At 33.5% G+C, this 20,871-nt stretch overlaps 1 protein-coding gene across 5 annotated transcripts in view; it reads left to right on the top strand.

Moving 5' to 3' along the window:
• The window catches only part of LOC106058937 (adenylate cyclase type 9-like), a 109,443-nt gene that overhangs the window by 84,020 nt on the left and 4,552 nt on the right, over positions 1-20,871 (top strand). The window contains exons 4-10 of one of the 5 annotated variants that reach the window (XM_056037246.1): positions 2,953-3,092; positions 5,392-5,421; positions 5,931-6,030; positions 13,005-13,133; positions 17,351-17,433; positions 18,956-19,074; positions 20,046-20,274. In XM_056037246.1, coding sequence (XP_055893221.1) covers positions 2,953-3,092; positions 5,392-5,421; positions 5,931-6,030; positions 13,005-13,133; positions 17,351-17,433; positions 18,956-19,074; positions 20,046-20,274 — 830 coding nt within the window. Of the gene's footprint in view, positions 1-2,952; positions 3,093-5,391; positions 5,422-5,930; positions 6,031-6,869; positions 6,882-13,004; positions 13,134-17,350; positions 17,434-18,955; positions 19,075-20,045; positions 20,275-20,871 lie in introns of all 5 variants that reach the window. The other 4 variants (XM_056037248.1, XM_056037247.1, XM_056037249.1 and 1 more) reach the window with 4 other exon arrangements.

Raw genomic sequence — 20,871 nt, forward strand, 5'->3', positions numbered from 1 at the left:
TAGTACATGTCTCACTTTGTCATCAATGGTAGTACATGTCTCACTTTGTCACCAATGCTAGTACATGGCTCACTTTGTCACCAATGCTAGTACATGTCTCACTTTGTCACCAATGCTAGTACATGTCTCACTTTGTCATCAATGGTAGTACATGTCTCACTTTGTCACCAATGCTAGTACATGTCTCACTTTGTCACCAATGCTAGTACATGTTTCACTTTGTCACCAATGCTAGTACATGTTTCACTTTGTCACCAATGCTAGTACATGTTTCACTTTGTCACCAATGCTAGTACATGTTTCACTTTGCCATCAATGCTAGTACATGTTTCACTTTGTCACCAATGCTAGTACATGTCTCACTTTGTCATCAATGCTAGTACATGTTTCACTTTGCCATCAATGCTAGTACATGTTTCACTTTGCCATCAATGCTAGTACATGTTTCACTTTGTCACCAATGCTAGTACACGTTTCATTTTGTCACCAATGCTGGTACATGTTTCACTTTGTCACCAATGCTAGTACATGTTTCACTTTGCCATCAATGCTAGTACATGTTTCACTTTGCCATCAATGCTAGTACATGTTTCACTTTGCCATCAATGCTAGTACACGTTTCATTTTGTCACCAATGCTGGTACATGTTTCACTTTGTCACCAATGCTAGTACATGTCTCACTTTGCCATCAATGCTAGTACACGTTTCATTTTGTCACCAATGCTGGTACATGTTTCATTTTGTCACCAATGCTGGTACATGTCTCACTTTGCCATCAATGCTAGTACATGTCTCACTTTGCCATCAATGCTAGTACATGTTTCATTTTGTCACCAATGCTGGTACATGTCTCACTTTGCCATCAATGCTAGTACATGTCTCACTTTGCCATCAATGCTGGTACACGTTTCATTTTGTCACCAATGCTGGTACATGTTTCATTTTGTCACCAATGCTGGTACATGTTTCACTTTGTCACCAATGCTGGTACATGTCTCACTTTGCCATCAATGCTGGTACACGTTTCATTTTGTCACCAATGCTAGTACATGTCTCACTTTGCCATCAATGCTGGTACATGTCTCACTTTGCCATCAATGCTAGTACATGTCTCACTTTGTCACCAATGCTGGTACATGTCTCACTTTGCCATCAATGCTAGTACATGTCTCACTTTGCCATCAATGCTAGTACATGTTTCACTTTGTCACCAATACTAGTACATGTCTCACTTTGCCATCAATGCTAGTACATGTCTCACTTTGCCATCAATGCTAGTACATGTTTCACTTTGTCACCAATGCTGGTACATGTCTCACTTTGCCATCAATGCTGGTACATGTCTCACTTTGCCATCAATGCTAGTACATGTCTCACTTTGCCATCAATGCTAGTACATGTTTCACTTTGTCATCAATGCTGGTACATGTCTCACTTTGCGATCAATGCTAGTACATGTTTCACTTTGTCACCAATGCTGGTACATGTCTCACTTTGCCATCAATGCTGGTACATGTCTCACTTTGCCATCAATGCTAGTACATGTCTCACTTTGCCATCAATGCTGGTACATGTCTCACTTTGCCATCAATGCTAGTACATGTCTCACTTTGCCATCAATGCTAGTACATGTCTCACTTTGCCATCAATGCTAGTACATGTTTCACTTTGTCACCAATGCTGGTACATGTCTCACTTTGCCATCAATGCTGGTACATGTCTCACTTTGCCATCAATGCTAGTACATGTCTCACTTTGCCATCAATGCTAGTACATGTTTCACTTTGTCACCAATGCTGGTACATGTCTCACTTTGCCATCAATGCTGGTACACGTTTCATTTTGTCACCAATGCTAGTACATGTCTCACTTTGCCATCAATGCTAGTACATGTTTCATTTTGTCACCAATGCTGGTACATGTCTCACTTTGCCATCAATGCTGGTACATGTTTCATTTTGTCACCAATGCTGGTACATGTCTCACTTTGTCACCAATGCTGGTACATGTCTCACTTTGCCATCAATGCTGGTACACGTTTCATTTTGTCACCAATGCTAGTACATGTCTCACTTTGCCATCAATGCTGGTACACGTTTCATTTTGTCACCAATGCTGGTACATGTCTCACTTTGTCACCAATGCTGGTACATGTCTCACTTTGCCATCAATGCTGGTACACGTTTCATTTTGTCACCAATGCTGGTACATGTCTCACTTTGCCATCAATGCTGGTACATGTTTCATTTTGTCACCAATGCTGGTACATGTCTCACTTTGTCACCAATGCTGGTACATGTCTCACTTTGCCATCAATGCTGGTACACGTTTCATTTTGTCACCAATGCTAGTACATGTCTCACTTTGCCATCAATGCTAGTACATGTTTCATTTTGTCACCAATGCTGGTACATGTTTCACTTTGTCACCAATGCTAGTACATGTTTCATTTTGTCACCAATGCTGGTACATGTCTCACTTTGCCATCAATGCTGGTACATGTCTCACTTTGCCATCAATGCTGGTACATGTCTCACTTTGCCATCAATGCTGGTACATGTCTCACTTTGTCACCAATGCTGGTACATGTCTCACTTTGTCACCAATGCTGGTACATGTCTCACTTTGCCATCAATGCTGGTACATGTTTCATTTTGTCACCAATGCTGGTACATGTTTCACTTTGTCACCAATGCTAGTACATGTTTCATTTTGTCACCAATGCTGGTACATGTCTCACTTTGCCATCAATGCTGGTACATGTCTCACTTTGCCATCAATGCTGGTACATGTCTCACTTTGCCATCAATGCTGGTACATGTCTCACTTTGTCACCAATGCTGGTACATGTCTCACTTTGCCATCAATGCTGGTACACGTTTCATTTTGTCACCAATGCTGGTACATGTCTCACTTTGCCATCAATGCTGGTATACGTCTCTGTCCATTAGATATCAAGACTTATTTCATCATCGGACGTAAACCCGGTAAAGTCGGTATACCTGGCCTGGAGCAACTGGCTGACGAGAGACCAGCTGACCTGCACGTGGAGAGAGCCATCAGCCCGGGAAGTAGCCCGGCGAACAGTGTGGTAAGGTTACATTTTGTACTGCAGAAGTCCAGTCCCATTTCGTTTTTTTTTTCTTTTGAAGTAATTACAAATAGAATCTCCAGCTTTGCTCATCTCCTCTGGAATAGCAGATACTGTTGATAAAGATATCAAATGATTGATTTTAAACCAAGCTCGCCCTATTTGAACTATGGGCTACCGTGTTACAATATCCTGGCCTCTTTTTTTTTTAATTAGCAACTAAAGTGTTGTTCTTCTAACTCCTACTTCTCCACCCCCACCCCACAAGCACTTTTTTTTACAATTAGCGACGAGAGTGTTGTTCTAAGTACATCTCACTCCACACCACACGGGCCTCAGACCTTTTTTTAAATGAAATCATCTGGGCTGCCACTGTCACTGATCTGAAGTAGATGAAAGTGTACTATATTGTCACCAAGCTTCTGGCAGATATTGACTTAGTGACGTAGGTGTGTCCAGTCTGGTGTCATGGTCTACTGTATTAATGTCATCCTAGACTAAATCATGTTAAGGTTAATCCAATTCATTTATTTAAGTTTTTTTCTACGGCTTAAGTTACGTTTGTATTTTATAAAGTCTGCACTTAAAATTATATGTAATCAGGCACTTGTGTATATTATGTTGATCTAGAGTGTTTAGGGCTAGCGGCTGTTTTGATCAAACTAGTATTTGAAAATTGATAAGTTTATGTAGAAAGGTGGGGGGGTTTTTATGCAAAAGCCTGTTGTATTATATCATCTTAACAGACTTAAAGTTCTCTATCTGGACTTAGGGTGGATTCTTGTTCTAGAAATAAAGACATTTGCTCTTTGAAGCAGGTTCTGCTGTTTTAAATCATGATGCTGCTGTCGAAGACGGTTGCTTAGATATGTGGGGCTTCTGTGGAAGACATAAGATTTGCTATTGAAGACACATTTTTTTTTAATCATTAAATTTTCTTTCTTATAAAAATCATTCAACTTTTTTTTTCCTAGGGAGCTCCGCAGTGGTCACCCAATCCATTCTTAATTTTGAAACCAGGGTTTAGTTTAGTGATGCCAACACGGGTAATAGAGACACTGGTTCAGTTTAGTTTGTGTTTACTCTTTGACACCGTGTTCTTGCTTTACAGTTTTGTTTTGACAGAATAAAATTAACACTAGAGAAGCAGAATACTAATATTGTTCCGGGCTTTTTTTTTTTAGTTAAGTATCTTAGGGTTAACAAGAGAAACAGGAAAAAAACAAATGTTTAATCAATGCCTACTTAATGTTCATATAATAAAGTAGACTAAGCAGTCATATTTAATTTGTCTTATTCTTATTAATACACGTTTAGACCTATTTGGAAAAGAGGAGGGGGAGGGCATAGGCAAAAGCGATATTACTGTTATAAAACAAAATATAATATAATATTGTTCGTTTACGGAGATCCAATACTGGGTCAATAAGATTTTTACAAAATATGATGTCACGCAGAACTAGCATATTGAGTATATGTGCAAAATTTCACCTACTGAAAATAAATGATTGAAATTGTAATTATGATTCTAACTATGAGGTGCAGGAATAGAATAAAGTTGATTTCAAATGGCCCACTCCAAATAGTTTGTATTTAATCGTTCACACTATATTTCATGTTAATTTTGATTGGTGACTGTACTTTGACGTCTACAGTCGTTTTAAATTTTTTTTATGACCTTTCAGTTGTTGTTTTTTTACTATTCAATAATTTGCTTTATTTTTGTTTTGTTGGATATTATTGGAGTTTATTTCCCTGTACAGAATCTAACTTGGATAAATTTAAATAAATCTGAAAGTAGCTTCAGAAAAAAAAAAAGACTACAATAATTACATAATAATGTTTTCAATATTTTTAAGTTTAAAAAAAAAAGCTCTTTCAAAGAAGTCATTTTCATATGTCTTCAAACATTTTGTGCTAAAAAACGGTTTTCTGAAAATGGGGATGATTCTACAAAGATCAAGTCCATTACTAATGCTGTACTGCCTCTGGTAGATGCCAGGAATGGCTCTCACACTTCAGTAGCCCATCCCTTCTTCTTTAACTTTATTTGACCTGCTATTTAATAGACGAAGTTGTGCATTGTTGATTCAAGGAGAATGAATTTCTGAAGCTCAGAATGCAGGATAATTCCCAGACCCAGGCTAAATGGAGCTTTAAACAACAGATCTCCACTCTTAGCTAGCCATAGGAGTGCCATCGTAAATGTGTTGGTTATGGAAGGTTCAGTTAGTAAAAGTTTGAGAAATACTCCCCTTAAGTTATATTGTATTCACTCATTCTCTATTTTCTTCCACAGATACCAACAGTGAATGAAAGTAACAATGAGGTATGTGTGCTCTGTAGAGATGTGCTCCACCTATTTTTATTATATTAAGTCTAATCTATAGGGCACATCACCAGCTACCCTATGAAACCTATACCACCAAAAAGATTCTACAGGGGCATGTTAGGATGTAGGCAGGGGCATTGGGTCAGTCTAACCTCGGAATCTTAGTGTTACAGAAACAAAATAAGTCAGGAAACTTTTCCTCTGGAAGCAGAATTATTGAAGTCATCATGACATAGATTAGTAAAAGTCACACTATGCTAATTATCCAGATCACCTTAAAGGAGAAAAATGAGGCCATTTAAAAAACAATGCAAATATATGATATAGACTTCCAAACAAAATCAAGAACTCATCGACTGGTAGGACAATCAAAACCATCTTCATGAGCAGCCAAACTTCAATGATGAGTTTTTTAAACCCATGTCTAGTTTGTTTTTTGTTTTTTTTCAGATTTCTTACTCTTTAAGGAGATATTTCTAACTGAATTGCTTATTTTGTTTCTGTAGACCAATGACACAACTGTGGATCTCTTCTCCAAACGTATCCCAGACATCATGACTTCAGATGACAACAGAAACAAGAATGCTAAGACTGCGGACCAAACAGGTAGCTACACTTATAGAGCAACTTAGAAATATTGTCTGGAATGAATTATAAAAAAGTTAACCCTCGATAACTTGCATTCATAGAAAATCATTGAAATGAACTCTTAAATATAAGTCATCTTCTGTTTTTAAGTGGGGGGGGATTTTATTTTTCAATGTCTGGGTTTGTTTGCTGGTTTTTTTGTGTTTTGAATCAAGATTGTGTCTCTTAATTCACTGGAGACATCCTTTAGGTACTACATCTGATGTACAGCTTAAAATTTTTTTAATAGCCAAAGTTTGATATCATTCTAAATGCTTGTGTAGTGTGTCTTGTGTAGTGTGTCTTGTGCAGTGTGTCTTATGCAGTGTGCTTTCTTTTGTAGGGTCTTTTTGAGTAGTGTATAGCCCACTCTAAAACTTTGCTTCATAAACTGAACATGTTCTGAGTTGTAAAGTGCCAGGGTGACAGGCTGAGGTGGGTGCAGGTTGATGGACAGTGTTGATGTCAAGTTTGCTGGGAGTTTAAATTAAGAAAACAAATTTTTCTCTTCCCCTAATTCTCAGGTGTCGCCATTGATTAAAAATTGATTCTACATTTTTTCTTTACATTTAGTCTTATGGTTTAAAAGTACAATTCTATAAGTGAGTTAGGGTGCACTTTTTTTTTAAGAATAATTATTATCTCCAATCAACTCATTGATCTAGTTGTGTTTGCATTTTTTGTGTTTTACAGTAAACTGTTTTTGTTTTTAAATTCATTATTTTCTCAAATTTAAGATAAAATAGAAAAATGCAGCGAGTGAAAAAAAACTAAACATATATATGTATATCTTCCATTCTCTTTCCCTCTACTGGCAGTGGTTGCACCAAGTGAGTTGACTCAAATGTGATATATTGATGTGATTGTTTTGTTCTATTGTATGTCACAAGACACTGGTGTCAAGATGTGGTGCTGGTCATGGTTGCACGGCAGAGTTTTGTTTTCTAGCATGCCCAGAACTTTGTGTGGCACCTTGAAGTCTGTGTTTATGTGGCATGTTGACTTTTATCCAAGTCTGATTGCATCATATGGCATGGTGAATGCCTCTTGTATTATGTGGCATGTTGATTGTCTGTTGTATTATGTGGCATGTTGACTTTTATCGAAGTCTGATTGCATCATATGGCATGTTGAATGCCTCTTGTATTATGTGGCATGTTGATTGTCTGTTGTATTATGTGGCATGTTGACTTTTATCATCTCTGATCACATCATATGGCATGTTGATTGCCTGTTGTATTATGTGGTATGTTGTTTGTCTGTTGTATTATGTGGCATGTTGACTTTTATCAAGTCTGATTGCATCATAAGGCATGTTGAATGCCTCTTGTATTATGTGGTATGTTGACTGCCTGTTGTATTATGTGGTATGTTGACTGCCTGTTGTATTATGAGGTATGTTAACTATCTGTTGTATTATGTGGTATGTTGACTGCCTGTCCTATTATATGGCATGTTGACTGTTGGTTGTATTATGTGGCATGTTGACTGTCTGTTGTATTATGTGGCATGTTGACTATCTGTTGTATTATGAGGTATGTTAACTATCTGTTGTATTATGTGGCATGTTGATTGTCTGTTGTATTATGTGGCATGTTGACTTAAAAAAGTCTGTCAACATAAAATGAAATATTGTAGTGTGTATTAAATCAGTCTCAAACTATTTGCTACATGTGCTAAATGCTTTAGTGGTATTGAATTTTTTAATATAAAAAGGTTGTGAAATACTTGTCTAGTTTTAATTCTGCCAATGATCTAATAAAAAGATGTGTACAATAAGTTAATTGACTGGGATCACTCAACTCAAGAAAACATAAAGAAACTAGAACAAATACAAAATAGAGAAGTGATATTTATAACAAACGAATATTCAAATTTGATTAGAGTAATACAATTGTAAAAAGAAAATCAATAAACTTAGAGGCATGTTAAGACAGAAGAATAAAAGTAAAATAGCAATAATACATCAAACACTGAACCATAATTTACAAATAGAAAAGCAAAACCTAATGAAATATTTAGGAAGATACAAAGATAGAGGCACATTTCTTATTCCATACACTAGAACAAATTATTGCTTATGCTTCTTCTTCCCTAGTTTCATTAGAGAACGGAATGGGTTGCCTGAATCAGCCGGGAAAAAACAACGACTTAGCAGAGTTTAAGTCATTGATTAACATGCATGACTAGATTGAAACATGAAATGCATAGAACATAATTATCTTCTTTTTTTTTTGAAGTAACGTCTCTATTAAGATAAGAACATTGACAGTATCAGCTGCATGCTCAACTTCAACTCAAGATGATTATTTGTAGTTCAAGTTATGCAGATTAAGCTTTATTTTTTTACATTGAAATAAAGACATGAACACTTCAATGTAGATTTATCTGGTTTAAAAATAAAACATGATCTACACATATAATGTTAGGTTTAAAGTCAACATTTTAGTAGAGCATGAATATACAAAAGTAGTGAAGTTAAAATGAAACCAATACAGTATATATATATACACCAGTAATCTTAGTGTTTCTTCTGTAGTGCCATAAGTAAAAAGTATTTTCTGAGTTCTAAACAACAGAGCTGACAGGTTCGTGTCACCTGATTGCTATTGTCATCTGCTTGTTGTCTTGTTCCTGCCACAAAGCTTGATTGATTGGCATATGATTAACGTCACGCTGTATACCATTAGCCTCTTCAACCCAGACTTTTTTTTTGGTTATCTTTGACTTTGATAAGACAATCACAGCCCCATCTAGCCGGGTCAAGGGCAACACTCCCAGTTTGTGGGGAGAAAGTGAAAGACTGCAGCAATCTGGGGTGAGCACGGAGAACATATATCTCAGTTAGGTCTCACATACTATGGACCCAACCATTTAAAGCATCATTCATGGACTGCATGTTGTTTTTATCGTATTGATATCACCAAGTAATGACTTTCTAGTTGGACCATTGAGAACAAAGCCATTGACAACAGAAGAACTTGTCAATCGTATTTGAGCTGCTCTATGTTGTTTGTTTCACTGCTTTAGAAGATCTGGGTTTTAAAGTTACTTATAGACTGAGGTAATTTCATGTAAAAGTCTCATTAGATTTAGTTTGATTTTGTTTTGCATCCCATGAAGAGTAGAAGAAGACATTGCTGAATCTCAACTAGATTAAAATGTTTGCATTTGGTCATTTTCCTGTTGGTTTATCTAGAGTAAGCTTTCTAAATGACCAAAACATCATTACAAAAAGACATAACATACAGTTTACTGGTCTATTCAAATACACACAGTCACACACCAACATACATACATCTGCTCATTAAGCTCTCTCTCAATACAACTTATCAAAACTTTGTCTGCATCTCATCAAATCTTCACTGTGTTTTTTTATTTTATTTGTCTGCCATTATCTTTGTGCTCTATTATTTTATCTTGTCACAATGTGTGAGTGTGTATGTGTGTGTGATGATGTGAGAGAATCCTGTTCATTCCGGTCTATCCAGTATTTTAAAAAATCTTATTCATAATGCAAGAGCCAACAAAAGAAAAACACCCTTCTGTAGTCATGGAAACAATAGTTTTCTATTTTGCGCCTATTATAGATGTTTGGATAAGAGTTACATACAAACATTTTTTGTTACACTTGAATGATTAACGATGCTTCACTCTGGTGGGATGTCATGGAAAACAACTTTCAAGAAACATATTTGAGATTTGGACGCACAAGTTATTCATTAATTGCTATCTATAAATACATTAGATGTAGATTGATAGATAGATTGATAGATAGTCCTAGTAAAAAAATGTGATCACTTATAGTATGTTTATGCATCTAATCCATTTTGAAAAGAGGTTTTTGAAAAGAAACAGTATGTGTTTTGTAATGTCTTTTCTTTATAATTGCATGACTATTAAATATTCTTTTTTATTTTTATTCTATCATCACACTTAAGATATATGGAGAAGTTAATTATAGTCCTCCAAAAGTGTTCTCTTGTTATTAAAATAGATATTTAAGGAATGGGTTCGCATATATATAAAAACTATTCTTTTGACTTTACGATTAAGATTTTTGTTTTTGGTATGGTATAAAGAAGACATTTCACTGTAGACAGTATCATCTATTGTGCACCTTTTATATTTCTGAATCCCATTGTACACTTGTCTTCATTGTGTTTAAAATATGTTTTAAAAAATGCTTATAGTTTGTAACAACTATTTATAGCCTCCCATTTCATATAACTAAGAACGCATATCATATGCACATATGTATGAACCATTTTTAAAACAAGATGAAAAGAATAAATCATTTTATTCAGTAACTGTTTAAGAATAGAATGCATATGTAGTATAGTTAGATATTTTAATTTTCTCCTGCAATGTCTATCAATAATTTGGTCTCTTAGTGGTCAAGTTGAGGTCACTGTGTGTTTAAATGTGTTTAACTGTTACGTTATGTAAGAGTATGAGAATGCCTGACCCTCAGTTGCCACCTCGCAATTCTCATTTGCTTATGTTGCATATTAACAGGCACTTTATAAAATATGTGTTGAGATTTTCATAGTATTGTGATTATTAGTTTTTTAACTATCACATTAAATGCACTGCTCAAATATTGATGGCCAAAACATTTATTTGCCAAAATATTCAATGATAAAGTACCCATTGCTAAAACACCAATGGCTAAAAACACTAATTGCTAAAAACATGCATTGGGTAAAACATCCATTTGCTGAGATATTCATTACTAAAATACCAATTTCTAAAACAGCTTAGCTAAAAACATTCATCACTTGAATAGCAGCGTCAAAGCATAAGACCGTAACAAGTACAGTGATTAAGCTTTTCATGTATTAAAGAAACTAAAATTCCATAGTTTGAATGTTTTAGGACAAAGCCCCTACTACCAGCTACTGCTACCAGCCCATACTACCAGCTACTGCTACCAGCCCCTACTACCAGCCCCTACTACCAGCCTCTACTACCAGCTACTACTAGCAGCTCCTACTCTTCTATTCGCTCTCCACTTAGGTTTTTAGTTTTAAAAAAATTCCAATACATTTTCATTTAGACTTCATTCTTGCAAAGTTCACAAATAAAATCAGACGCTAAGTGGAAATCTTGCACACTAGTAGAGCTAATGGCCAGTCCAAAGACTTCCGACCGATCGGGGAAAAAAACTGTAACAAAAGTTGTGTATTAGCTCATCCCAGAGAAGAAAAAATAGCGCTAATGCTTTCTAGATCTTTCTCTTATTTTTTTTCTTTTGCTGAGGGTTGGATATAGAATTGGTCGGGGGGGGGGAGGCGGTTAATTTTTTTTTTTCCTGTTTTTTTTTTTGTTCCCTTGTTAATTATCACTGGAAAAATGTCTACATTATGTGTGAAATGTCTTCATGTTAATTTATTGATTTGTGATGAGAACTTGGGAAGTGAAACAGCTCCACAATGTGAATCGCAAATATGTTTTGAGTGTGTGTCTGTGGCCAGAAGCGAGTGGTCTATGCTACACTTTAATGCTACAGACATAATTAGAGTTTAAAAAAAAAAGCAGGTTTTTTTTTATTAGAACCTTTTAAGATCTGGAATGAAATGAGTCTCCATGTAATGAAGTATTTTAAAAGTTTTACAGCATATGCTTTCAACTCAGTCATTACTGCTTCAGATTTTAATCTAATGCATCGCTTTGACAAGACTTGCATTGCAGCTTCTATTTTTTTTTTTACTTGCTTCTTTACAAACAAAGATTTTTTTTCTTTAGCACTAAACTAAATTTACATGTGATGTGGTAGCGACCTACAACTTCCACAGGAATCTAAATTATGACTTGCACATGACTCTAAAATACAACTTCCACAGGAATCTAAATCATGACTTGCAGATGACTCAAAAATACAATTTCTACATGAATCTAAATCATGACTGCCATAAGACCCTTAACTAAGACTTTCACATTGATCTAAATTATGACTGCCATCAGAATCTAATCATAACATCTTTCTCATTAATCTAAATTATGACAGCCATAGTAATCTAATAATAACATCTTTCTCATTAATCTAAATTATGACTGCCATGGAAATCTAATAACATTTCTCATTAATCTAAATTATGACTGCTATAGACATCTAACTTAAGACTTCCATGGGAATCTATATTACGGCTCTCATTGGAATTATGGCTCGAAGTTTAATAGTATGATTACTTAAGAGAGACACCGAATACAAATATAATTTTTGTTTTTACATTCATACAACTGCTGTGAATTTTCAGTTGTAGGTGGAGATGAAGTCATTAATAAATTGTGCTGAAAAATTTCTGTAAAAATATTTTTTTGTTTGCAATTTTATGGTTTCTTTGACTTGACAAAACAAAGTGTATACAAATACTCCACATTACAATGATTAGCTAGAATCTAGATCTATATGTTTCAAAGGTATAAAAACAGAATATTATTTTGTAGACTAGAAGCCAAAATTGAAATAATATCTCATTTTAAGAATGCCTAATAATAGATCTATAGCTGTATCTAGATCTAGATATCTATATTTTCTTTAGTTTAGAAAGTGGTAATTTACTGCTTATTTTAATAATTTACTTTTTTTTAAGAAATTTCACTGGCCTTCTCATTTCTTTTTTTTTCTCTCTACATTGTTACATAAGATCTAAATCTAAGACTCTCTCCACTTCTCATAGTCATTGCTCTAACTAGTATTTATTTTTATATTGTTTTTGTCTTCTGGTGCTGTGCTATAAATAATGCCATTAGGAAATGTTGATACATGTTTAGATCAATATTAGTATATCATGTCAGTTTTTAGCAGAATTGACACTAATCATCAAGAATTGAAGACTATGTCTTGATAACTAACAGGCATTGCCCCTTTTTTTCTAATAGACTCCCACCATTAGCTTTACACAAGCCAACTCATTTAATCCATAATAATGTATGTATATATAAACCAGAACTGTGTGTGGTGAAGAAGGATACTATGTGGAAAGTAGTCTGTGGGAAGTCTGCCTGTCCTCCTGTGGTCATGACATCATTTAACTCTGCCACAGCCACACAGCCAGCCACACAGGACCTTGTACCTTGTAATGTTTCCCTTTTTATTTTGCTCCTATAACTCTTCCCCTGTTAGTCCGCTACTTGGTTGTAGCCTGGCTGCCATGTAAGTAGTTGCTAGCTTGGTGCTGCTATTGTCTTTCCAGGGCTGGACTTCTGGGAATGTGGCCAAAATGTTGAAAATGTTTTTTATATTAGCCATGGAGACTTTTATTGGAAATTGATTTTGATGAAACTAATATTTGTGGGGAATTCAAATGCAGCAACAAAAACAATTTGGTATTGGGTTAGAAATTAGTTTTTTTAACTCAACTTTCTGAATTAAAAATATTTTTTTAAATCTTAAAAGTATTTGTTAAAATATATATTGAATACAAATGAGTTTGATTTCTACTTATTTGCAGCTAAGAATGTATAGTTAACAAAACAAAAACTTTTGGACTTACAAAGTTCAACTAGCTATAATTTGTATTATTGGCTGAAAAAAATCAACACATTTAGGATCTTCTTCAAATTTGTTCAGTTAAACTAAATTCTAATATTGTTGAAAATTATAATGGCCATTTAATTGGTTCAGACTGAATCTAATTTAAAAGGTGTACTTAAAGAAACACCTATTGTTTTTTTTACATGTCGCAAATACACAGAATCAACACTATAAAAATGCTTCTTTCCAACCCTAGGGTATAGTTAGTGTGTAAAGCATTGTTACATCATCAAGCTATTTCAAAACTAGATTTGAATCACTAGTCACTGATTTTAGTGGCATGTTTTTTCTACATTAGCAAACTATGTCTCAATAAATTGTATGTAGTTAACAAACCTTATCTTGACAGAAATAAAACTCATCAGCACTTTCCAATTCCTTGTTTTTGATTCACTGTAAGTTTGTACTTGTAAAAAAATATCACTGTAATTAAGTCTGTAGTTCTAAAAAATAAGATCACTGTAAATAAGTCTACAATTCTAAAGAAAGATCACTGTAAATAAGTCTGTAGTTCTAAAGATAAATCGCTATAAATAATTCTGTACTTCTAAAGAAAGACCAGTGCCCAGTAATAATAAAAAAAATTTATACCCATCACACATATTTTGTTATTTTTATAATTCTCAAAGAAACAAAATAAGGTGAAATATTTAGGATTACCAAGAAAAGAAAAAAAATGTAATAAGGATTACACTGAGTCTAGGAAGATGTATTTACAAAAAGATGAATGTGAAGATGAGAAGCTTCTGTTAAGACCAAACTTGAACTTTTGTACTAACGTGTTTACTGTATGTGGGGACACTAATATCAAAAAAATGTGCTTGTTAAATCTTGCTAGTCTCATTTCAGTAGCCAGCCTTGGTGCTTGTGTTATGGCTCCAGATAATGTTCAGCAGTCCTAACTTGTAGATGTGTGCAATAAACAATAATACTCCATTAGGTTCTAGTTTGTTTTGTCGTTTGTTTTGCCAAATAATATTTTCTATTTACTGCTTGTACTTCACACCTGCACTTAGTTGCTTCCATTTGATATACAGTTGTGTGTGTGTGTGTGCTAATGGGTGTTTATAAGGGCTCAAGTTCTAATGTAAAATATACAAATATAAAGGTGAGGGTGAGAATTAATCTTAATGGAATTTTGATCAATGCATATGTGTTTTCACTAAGATCATTTTCGTTTAAAAAAAATTGTTGTGCCAAATGTTTTACATGTTTCAGAGTTGAAGATAATCTACTAGTCCAAACCTCCCACAGGATCACAGGGGATGGCATTGGGCAGGGTATGAACAGGAACTATCGAGATGACAGTCCAGCGCTCATATCGCACGATCAGGCTGCCATTAGTGCTTAATAATTACTTTTTCTCTTTATAAAATATATTACCGTTAATATTATTTGCTTTAAAATGCCTTGTTCTGCTTATGAAATAATTATGGAGCTATAAATAAATGGTGTGAATCAAGCCTTCAGTACTCCAGTAACACTTTTAGAAACCTAAACTGTGCATTGAATTAAGTATTATCATCATCTAAACATTCTCTGCACAAATAAACATTTTTCCAAGAAAATAACAAAAAAAGGACAATCATTAATTGATACAAATAGATTTTATGTTGAAGTAGAAATACTTTCTGTTATGTGACTTGAGTGGCTAGACATGAGAATTTTTTTGTTCTCAATAACATTTTGTTTAGATATGTTTCTTATCAGAAACTTAGTTTCATAACCGGGGTTGGGGGGTGTCTATCAGAGGAAGTATTGAATCAATGGTTTACTTGTTGTTTTTTTTTGTTTTGTTTTTTATGTTAATGGCTAATTATCTCAAAAGTAGTTAATCGGCCTAAAAGTTGAATAGCTTTGAAAAGAAATAAAGGTATCCCAATTTCTCTCATCTCATGAATGCATGAATGATTGACTGATTGATCAGGTTTAGAGATTCGAAAAAAATGTAAAGAGGGATAATATCAATTAATAGAAAATGTTTTATAATTCAGCTTGTGATTTTGAAAAATGTGCTTAAGATACAATGTGTAATTATACACTTTTCTATTGAAATAATTCATTATTTCACTGATTCTTTCTTATTCCCTTTCCACTGTGCTATTAGAGCTGGCCTATATTTGTGATGTACTGAACATCATTGAAATATCTTTGAACTATCAATCAGTCATTCTATGGTGTGATGCTAAACAAGATGCAACCAAATAATTTTTTTCTTCAAGAATTTATAGTTTGTTTGTTTTTTATTTTAGATATTTATGTAATGTACTTTTAATGTGTATTATTTAAATATAAAGTTCTTAGCATTATAAATCTAGGTCAAATCATTTATAAACAGAATCCACTGGTTCAATAATCTACAGTAATCTACACAATTTAATATTTCAAAGTGCAAAGTGTTCACTATATATATTTCTATAGTAAATGTGAAATATAAAGCTAGTAACCATATAGTGAAGAGTGTATTTGAATATTTCTGGATCATTTTGTATGTTTAAAGAATTGATCTCTAGGACTCATCAATCTGCAGCTTAAAGAAAAATAGCAAACCCAAAGGACAAAATTATTTAGAAAAATGCATCGCTTTTATTTCTCTGGTTAAGGTTAGAGTTAGGGTTGTCATTTTTTAAAATTTGTATCTCCTTTGGTTATTGGGTAATTTTGAATTAAAAATACAAAACTGTGTGGGCCAGTTTTAAGTCGGATCAATAAGAAATTAAATATACAAGATTCTAAATGGTTAAAGTGAAGTGGACATATCTGCTTTCAAAATATCATTCAGTTTTTTTCATTGTATAGTTTGGCCTTTGTAAGAAATCAAAATATAAATTATATCAAGACAAAATTAATCATATACATTTGTGAACCACTAATATACAGATTTTTGTGTGCACAAGGTTACAAATTTAATATCTTATATACTGTCTACTATTCAACAAACTTTTGTTAACTGTGACTATAAAAGATTTGTATGAACTGTTTTAGTACCTGATATATATTATATTGTGATTTGATTTATATCACTGTAACACTTCTTCTTAACTTTTTTTAAAGTTAGGCTTAAATGTATAATAATTAAAGCAATAAACTTTATGTTTGATGCAACAGCTTTACAATGTTTGCTAGGCTGGGTTTTAAGTATATTATTGTCCAGATAATGGGTTTAGGTTTGATGTTGTTTTTATGTTGCCTGTTGACTGCAATGCATAGACGAAAAGACAGAAAATGCTACATTAAGCTCATTATTTATTCATAGTGATATAGAAATAGTTCCAGTTCTAGGTCTGATTTTTTTTTTAGCTATTGCTATTTGGTAAATGAATATTTGAAAATCAAAGCTGACACAGAATAAATGAAACAAATATGTTTTTTTCATAAAGGAAATGTACCTATAAAGAATTCAAAAGAAATGATCATCAAAGAACCAAATGTGATTTAGTCTTGCTACTTGCTAGAATGTTTGTTTGTTTTAATTACAAGGGGTATTTCTTCAGTTCAAAAACAAATGTTGGTTGTCTTTCTCAGAATCATTTTTTAATTTAAAAAAACTAAACAAAATTTAAATAATTTTCTACAATTTTTCCATCCTTTTAGTAAAATGTGTATATTTACTACACAATTGCAATATTTATTTATTTATGTTTGAATGAATTACTAATGCCATTTTATAAAATTGTTTTGTTTTGGTAGTTAGACTCCTGTTTAGTTGTTCAAAAGTCAGTCAATAACTTAACCTACTTGTCTTCTCTCTCCTTGCAGATACTGCTACTGTAGACACCAGTCTGTTGAATAAAAATAGAAAAGTGTCATTCACAGCAGAACAAGACAAACTACTCATTGAGGTATTGTCAGGGGTGACGTGATTACACCCATGTCAAATATTTACATTATCTTGGAAAATACAAATTTGTAAAGCAAAATAAATAGGTGTAGAGGGAGGGAGGTCTAAGGCAGTTATAGATAAATCTGAATTTTTTTCAATATTTTTAAAATGCTTTATTGTTTTTTTTAGCTATTTCTATGATTTTCAGTGTCTATGGTTTTGATGATAAATACATGTGTTAAGTCTTAAAGAATAAACTCACTAGTGATGTTCTCACATAACGTTGCAGTGCTTCCCCAATATAAATATCAAAGACACAATGTAATCAAGATAAGAATAAGATAATCAAAATTAAATTTTGTTTCTGTTTTATTTTAAACTTTACCGCTATCAAGAAATTGAAACTTCTCTGACCTATGTAACCCATCTAGCATCATCCAAAATATCTGTGCCTGTTGACTGTTTTTTTTAATGGCAGTGCCATCAAGGTGAAAGTGGATTGTTCCTTTCTCTTTACTCTAGTTCTATCTCTCTTCTGACAACTTTAAGATGTCTTCGTACTTGCATCTTCCTGATCATCCATTTATTATTATAGTATTATTTATAAGTTAAGCCATTCACACTAGTTCATATTGTTCTGTCTTCATTCCTACTTTGGACAAAATAAATTAAAACTTTTGATTTTTGTTCCAACACATTTGGTGAAACTTATTTATTAGTTATCTATCATTTTTTGTTGTCCTCTTTTTGTCTATACGACATGGCCTAAAGTGTGCCGATGTGCCAAAATCTCAAAAACTTTCTTTTCTATGAAATAAATGGGGCTTACGATATTGTTGAATTCAGTAGAAATGCTTGTAGCTCTCTTTTTCCTGATCAAGATGAATTCTCATTGCATGCAAAGCAGGTTGTGTTATAGCAGTTAAAAACTATATCATTTACACACTGAATTATATGATCGCCTTACATGGAATTATCTAATGGGAACCTTTAAAGAATGTTTATGTAATGAAGCTTTAGGTTTATGTCAAAAAATATAAAGGTCCTTTTTTATGAAACCAATTTTAATTTTTGCTGTAAAAATACCTCATAACTGTTTGGTTTTGATCTTAATAGGATATAAGTTCTATACCCCTTATGCTTTTCATTGGAAATATTCATTCATCTATCTTGTTTTTTAAAAATAGTGATGTAGTTTAGATAGGCTGCAAATCACAGTAGTCTTGAGTTTTCAACCTAATTTCTACCTTTGTACTTAGCAATTAAAATATCATTCATTCTAATTAACTCATTAATAATATGCTAGTAAATTAAACTGATTCAATTTTTTTGTCTCATATTATTTACAACTAGGAGTAAAAATTATTTTGAAGTCACAACGTTGTGCAAATAAGGAAAAAAATTAATTATTGAACAATTAGAACTTATTTAGAAGCCAAGTATTATTCAATGTAAGAGAACTAATGATATAAATAATTCATTGAAATGAGCATCACATTTTAAAAGGGTTTTGATTGGCTGTTTTGTTTCCTCTCAAACAGCTGATGGAGAAAGAAAACAAAAACAACGAAGCATTTTTCAAGCCCAAAAATTTAAATAAATTGACATTGACCTTTGACCGGGAAATGGAAAATATTTATCGGCATGAATTTAAGGACAGGTATGTTTATTTTATTTAGAAAGCAAAACATTTGTTTTCTATCCTGGGTCAAATACATGCAGTAGGTTTTTGTGTGGGTATGTCCCTTGTCTAATGGATACACTAACTTACTGAACTGTCATTTCAATTATACATTTGGGGGGGGGGGCTTCTGATCAATAAATAGTTTTCTTTCCAAGCCTAGCTATCCATGATAGCCAACAGTGTAACTTATGGTCAGTTAGTAATGTGACCAACTGCCTACATTTTTACTCATTAATGTCAAGCAACCATTAAATCTATTTGGGTTTGAACCATAATGCCCAAAAATAAAAACCAGGATGTTATCTTCATACCTCCTGGTTAGGAGGCTGGCTTTTTACCCCTTGACCACCATGCTTCTGTTAAATGAACTAATAGGTTTCTAGACCTTTCTTTTCTATCCTTGACTGAAAGGAGTATAAATAAGTAAGATTAATAATATGAATTCATGGATTTCTATCCACTGTATATAAGATGTGGACCTCTATTGATCAAAGCATGGAGGAATATCCTAATCCTGGTAGAGGAAAACATTTTTGGTTTTGGTTAGCACTCAAACTACTTTATCATTTATAAAATATCATTTGAACAATACTGTAGTTTTACATTTCTAGACACTATTACGTAATAAAGTTGTTGTCCTCTATAAATTAGAACTTTGAGTGAATAGATAAAGTGCTTCATCACAAAGATTTGGGATTCAGATAACCAATAAAACATGAGTAGTTGACTGCCACTAAAAACAACTTTATATTAGCATAATATGACAATTTAAAATTTTGATAAAACAAAATAAAAATATACTGTTTTATGTATCCAAAAAAAAATAATTAAATAGCTTTATTTGGGGGTGCCAACTCTGCCTTACATATTCAAAATTTTGTGATGAAGTCTCTTTTACATGTATAAACTGTATACAATCCCTTAGATAGCTATGTGAAAATATGTAGTGTATATTTGCGCAGCCACCTTTTCCAAGAGAACATGCTGTCATCTCCTCGTTACCAGATGACAGTGGAGGCGGCCATTGCTTTCATTGTGTTAGTGGTCCTGGCTGTGGCCTGTCACATCATGTTCCACTTCACTTGCACACTGGGCTTAATTGTGCTGACTGTGGTGGGTCTTGTGGTTCAAGCCTTGGTCTTCATTGATGCTCTGACCAATATTATTAGTCTGAAGGTAAATATCTTTTTGTTTTATTGAAGAGGACAAAACATTCCATTTTTTTTCTATTTTAGAAATTACTGCTACATATGTCATCATGTATTTTTATGTTTGGTATCAGTTAATATACATAGCAAGGTGTCACAAAAGGGGCCTGTTCTTGAAAAGACAGCATTCTCCCACCCCAAGCAGGTGCCAGCCTATGAACCCAAGCGCTGTGACGTTAAAACTTAAGTCAATACCTTTTTTGATGACAATGAAAAAAAAGTTAATCCATTCTGAAAATCTTAATAGATAGAATTTGATAAGCAAACTGTATTACGAGTTGAATCTCACTTAGGTAATTAGAATTTGTTTTTTTCATTAATGCCTATAAAGTATAAGCGTATAATTTACCCCTTACAGGACTCCTCCAGAAGCCAAGCACCTGACCACTCAGCCTCAGCCCCCATGCCCCATAAATTATAAACATAACTGAGTGCTATTAGGTATGCAATTTACATGTATTACATTAATACAGAACATGTGACGCCGCTGACCCCAAACTGTATTGGCACTGCCGTTCCTTTGGATACATCAGCTGCGTGGAGAGGGGAAACTGATGTGTGGGCG

This window comes from Biomphalaria glabrata, chromosome 8 (assembly GCF_947242115.1).
Source record: "Biomphalaria glabrata chromosome 8, xgBioGlab47.1, whole genome shotgun sequence".
Lineage (NCBI taxonomy): Eukaryota > Metazoa > Mollusca > Gastropoda > Planorbidae > Biomphalaria > Biomphalaria glabrata.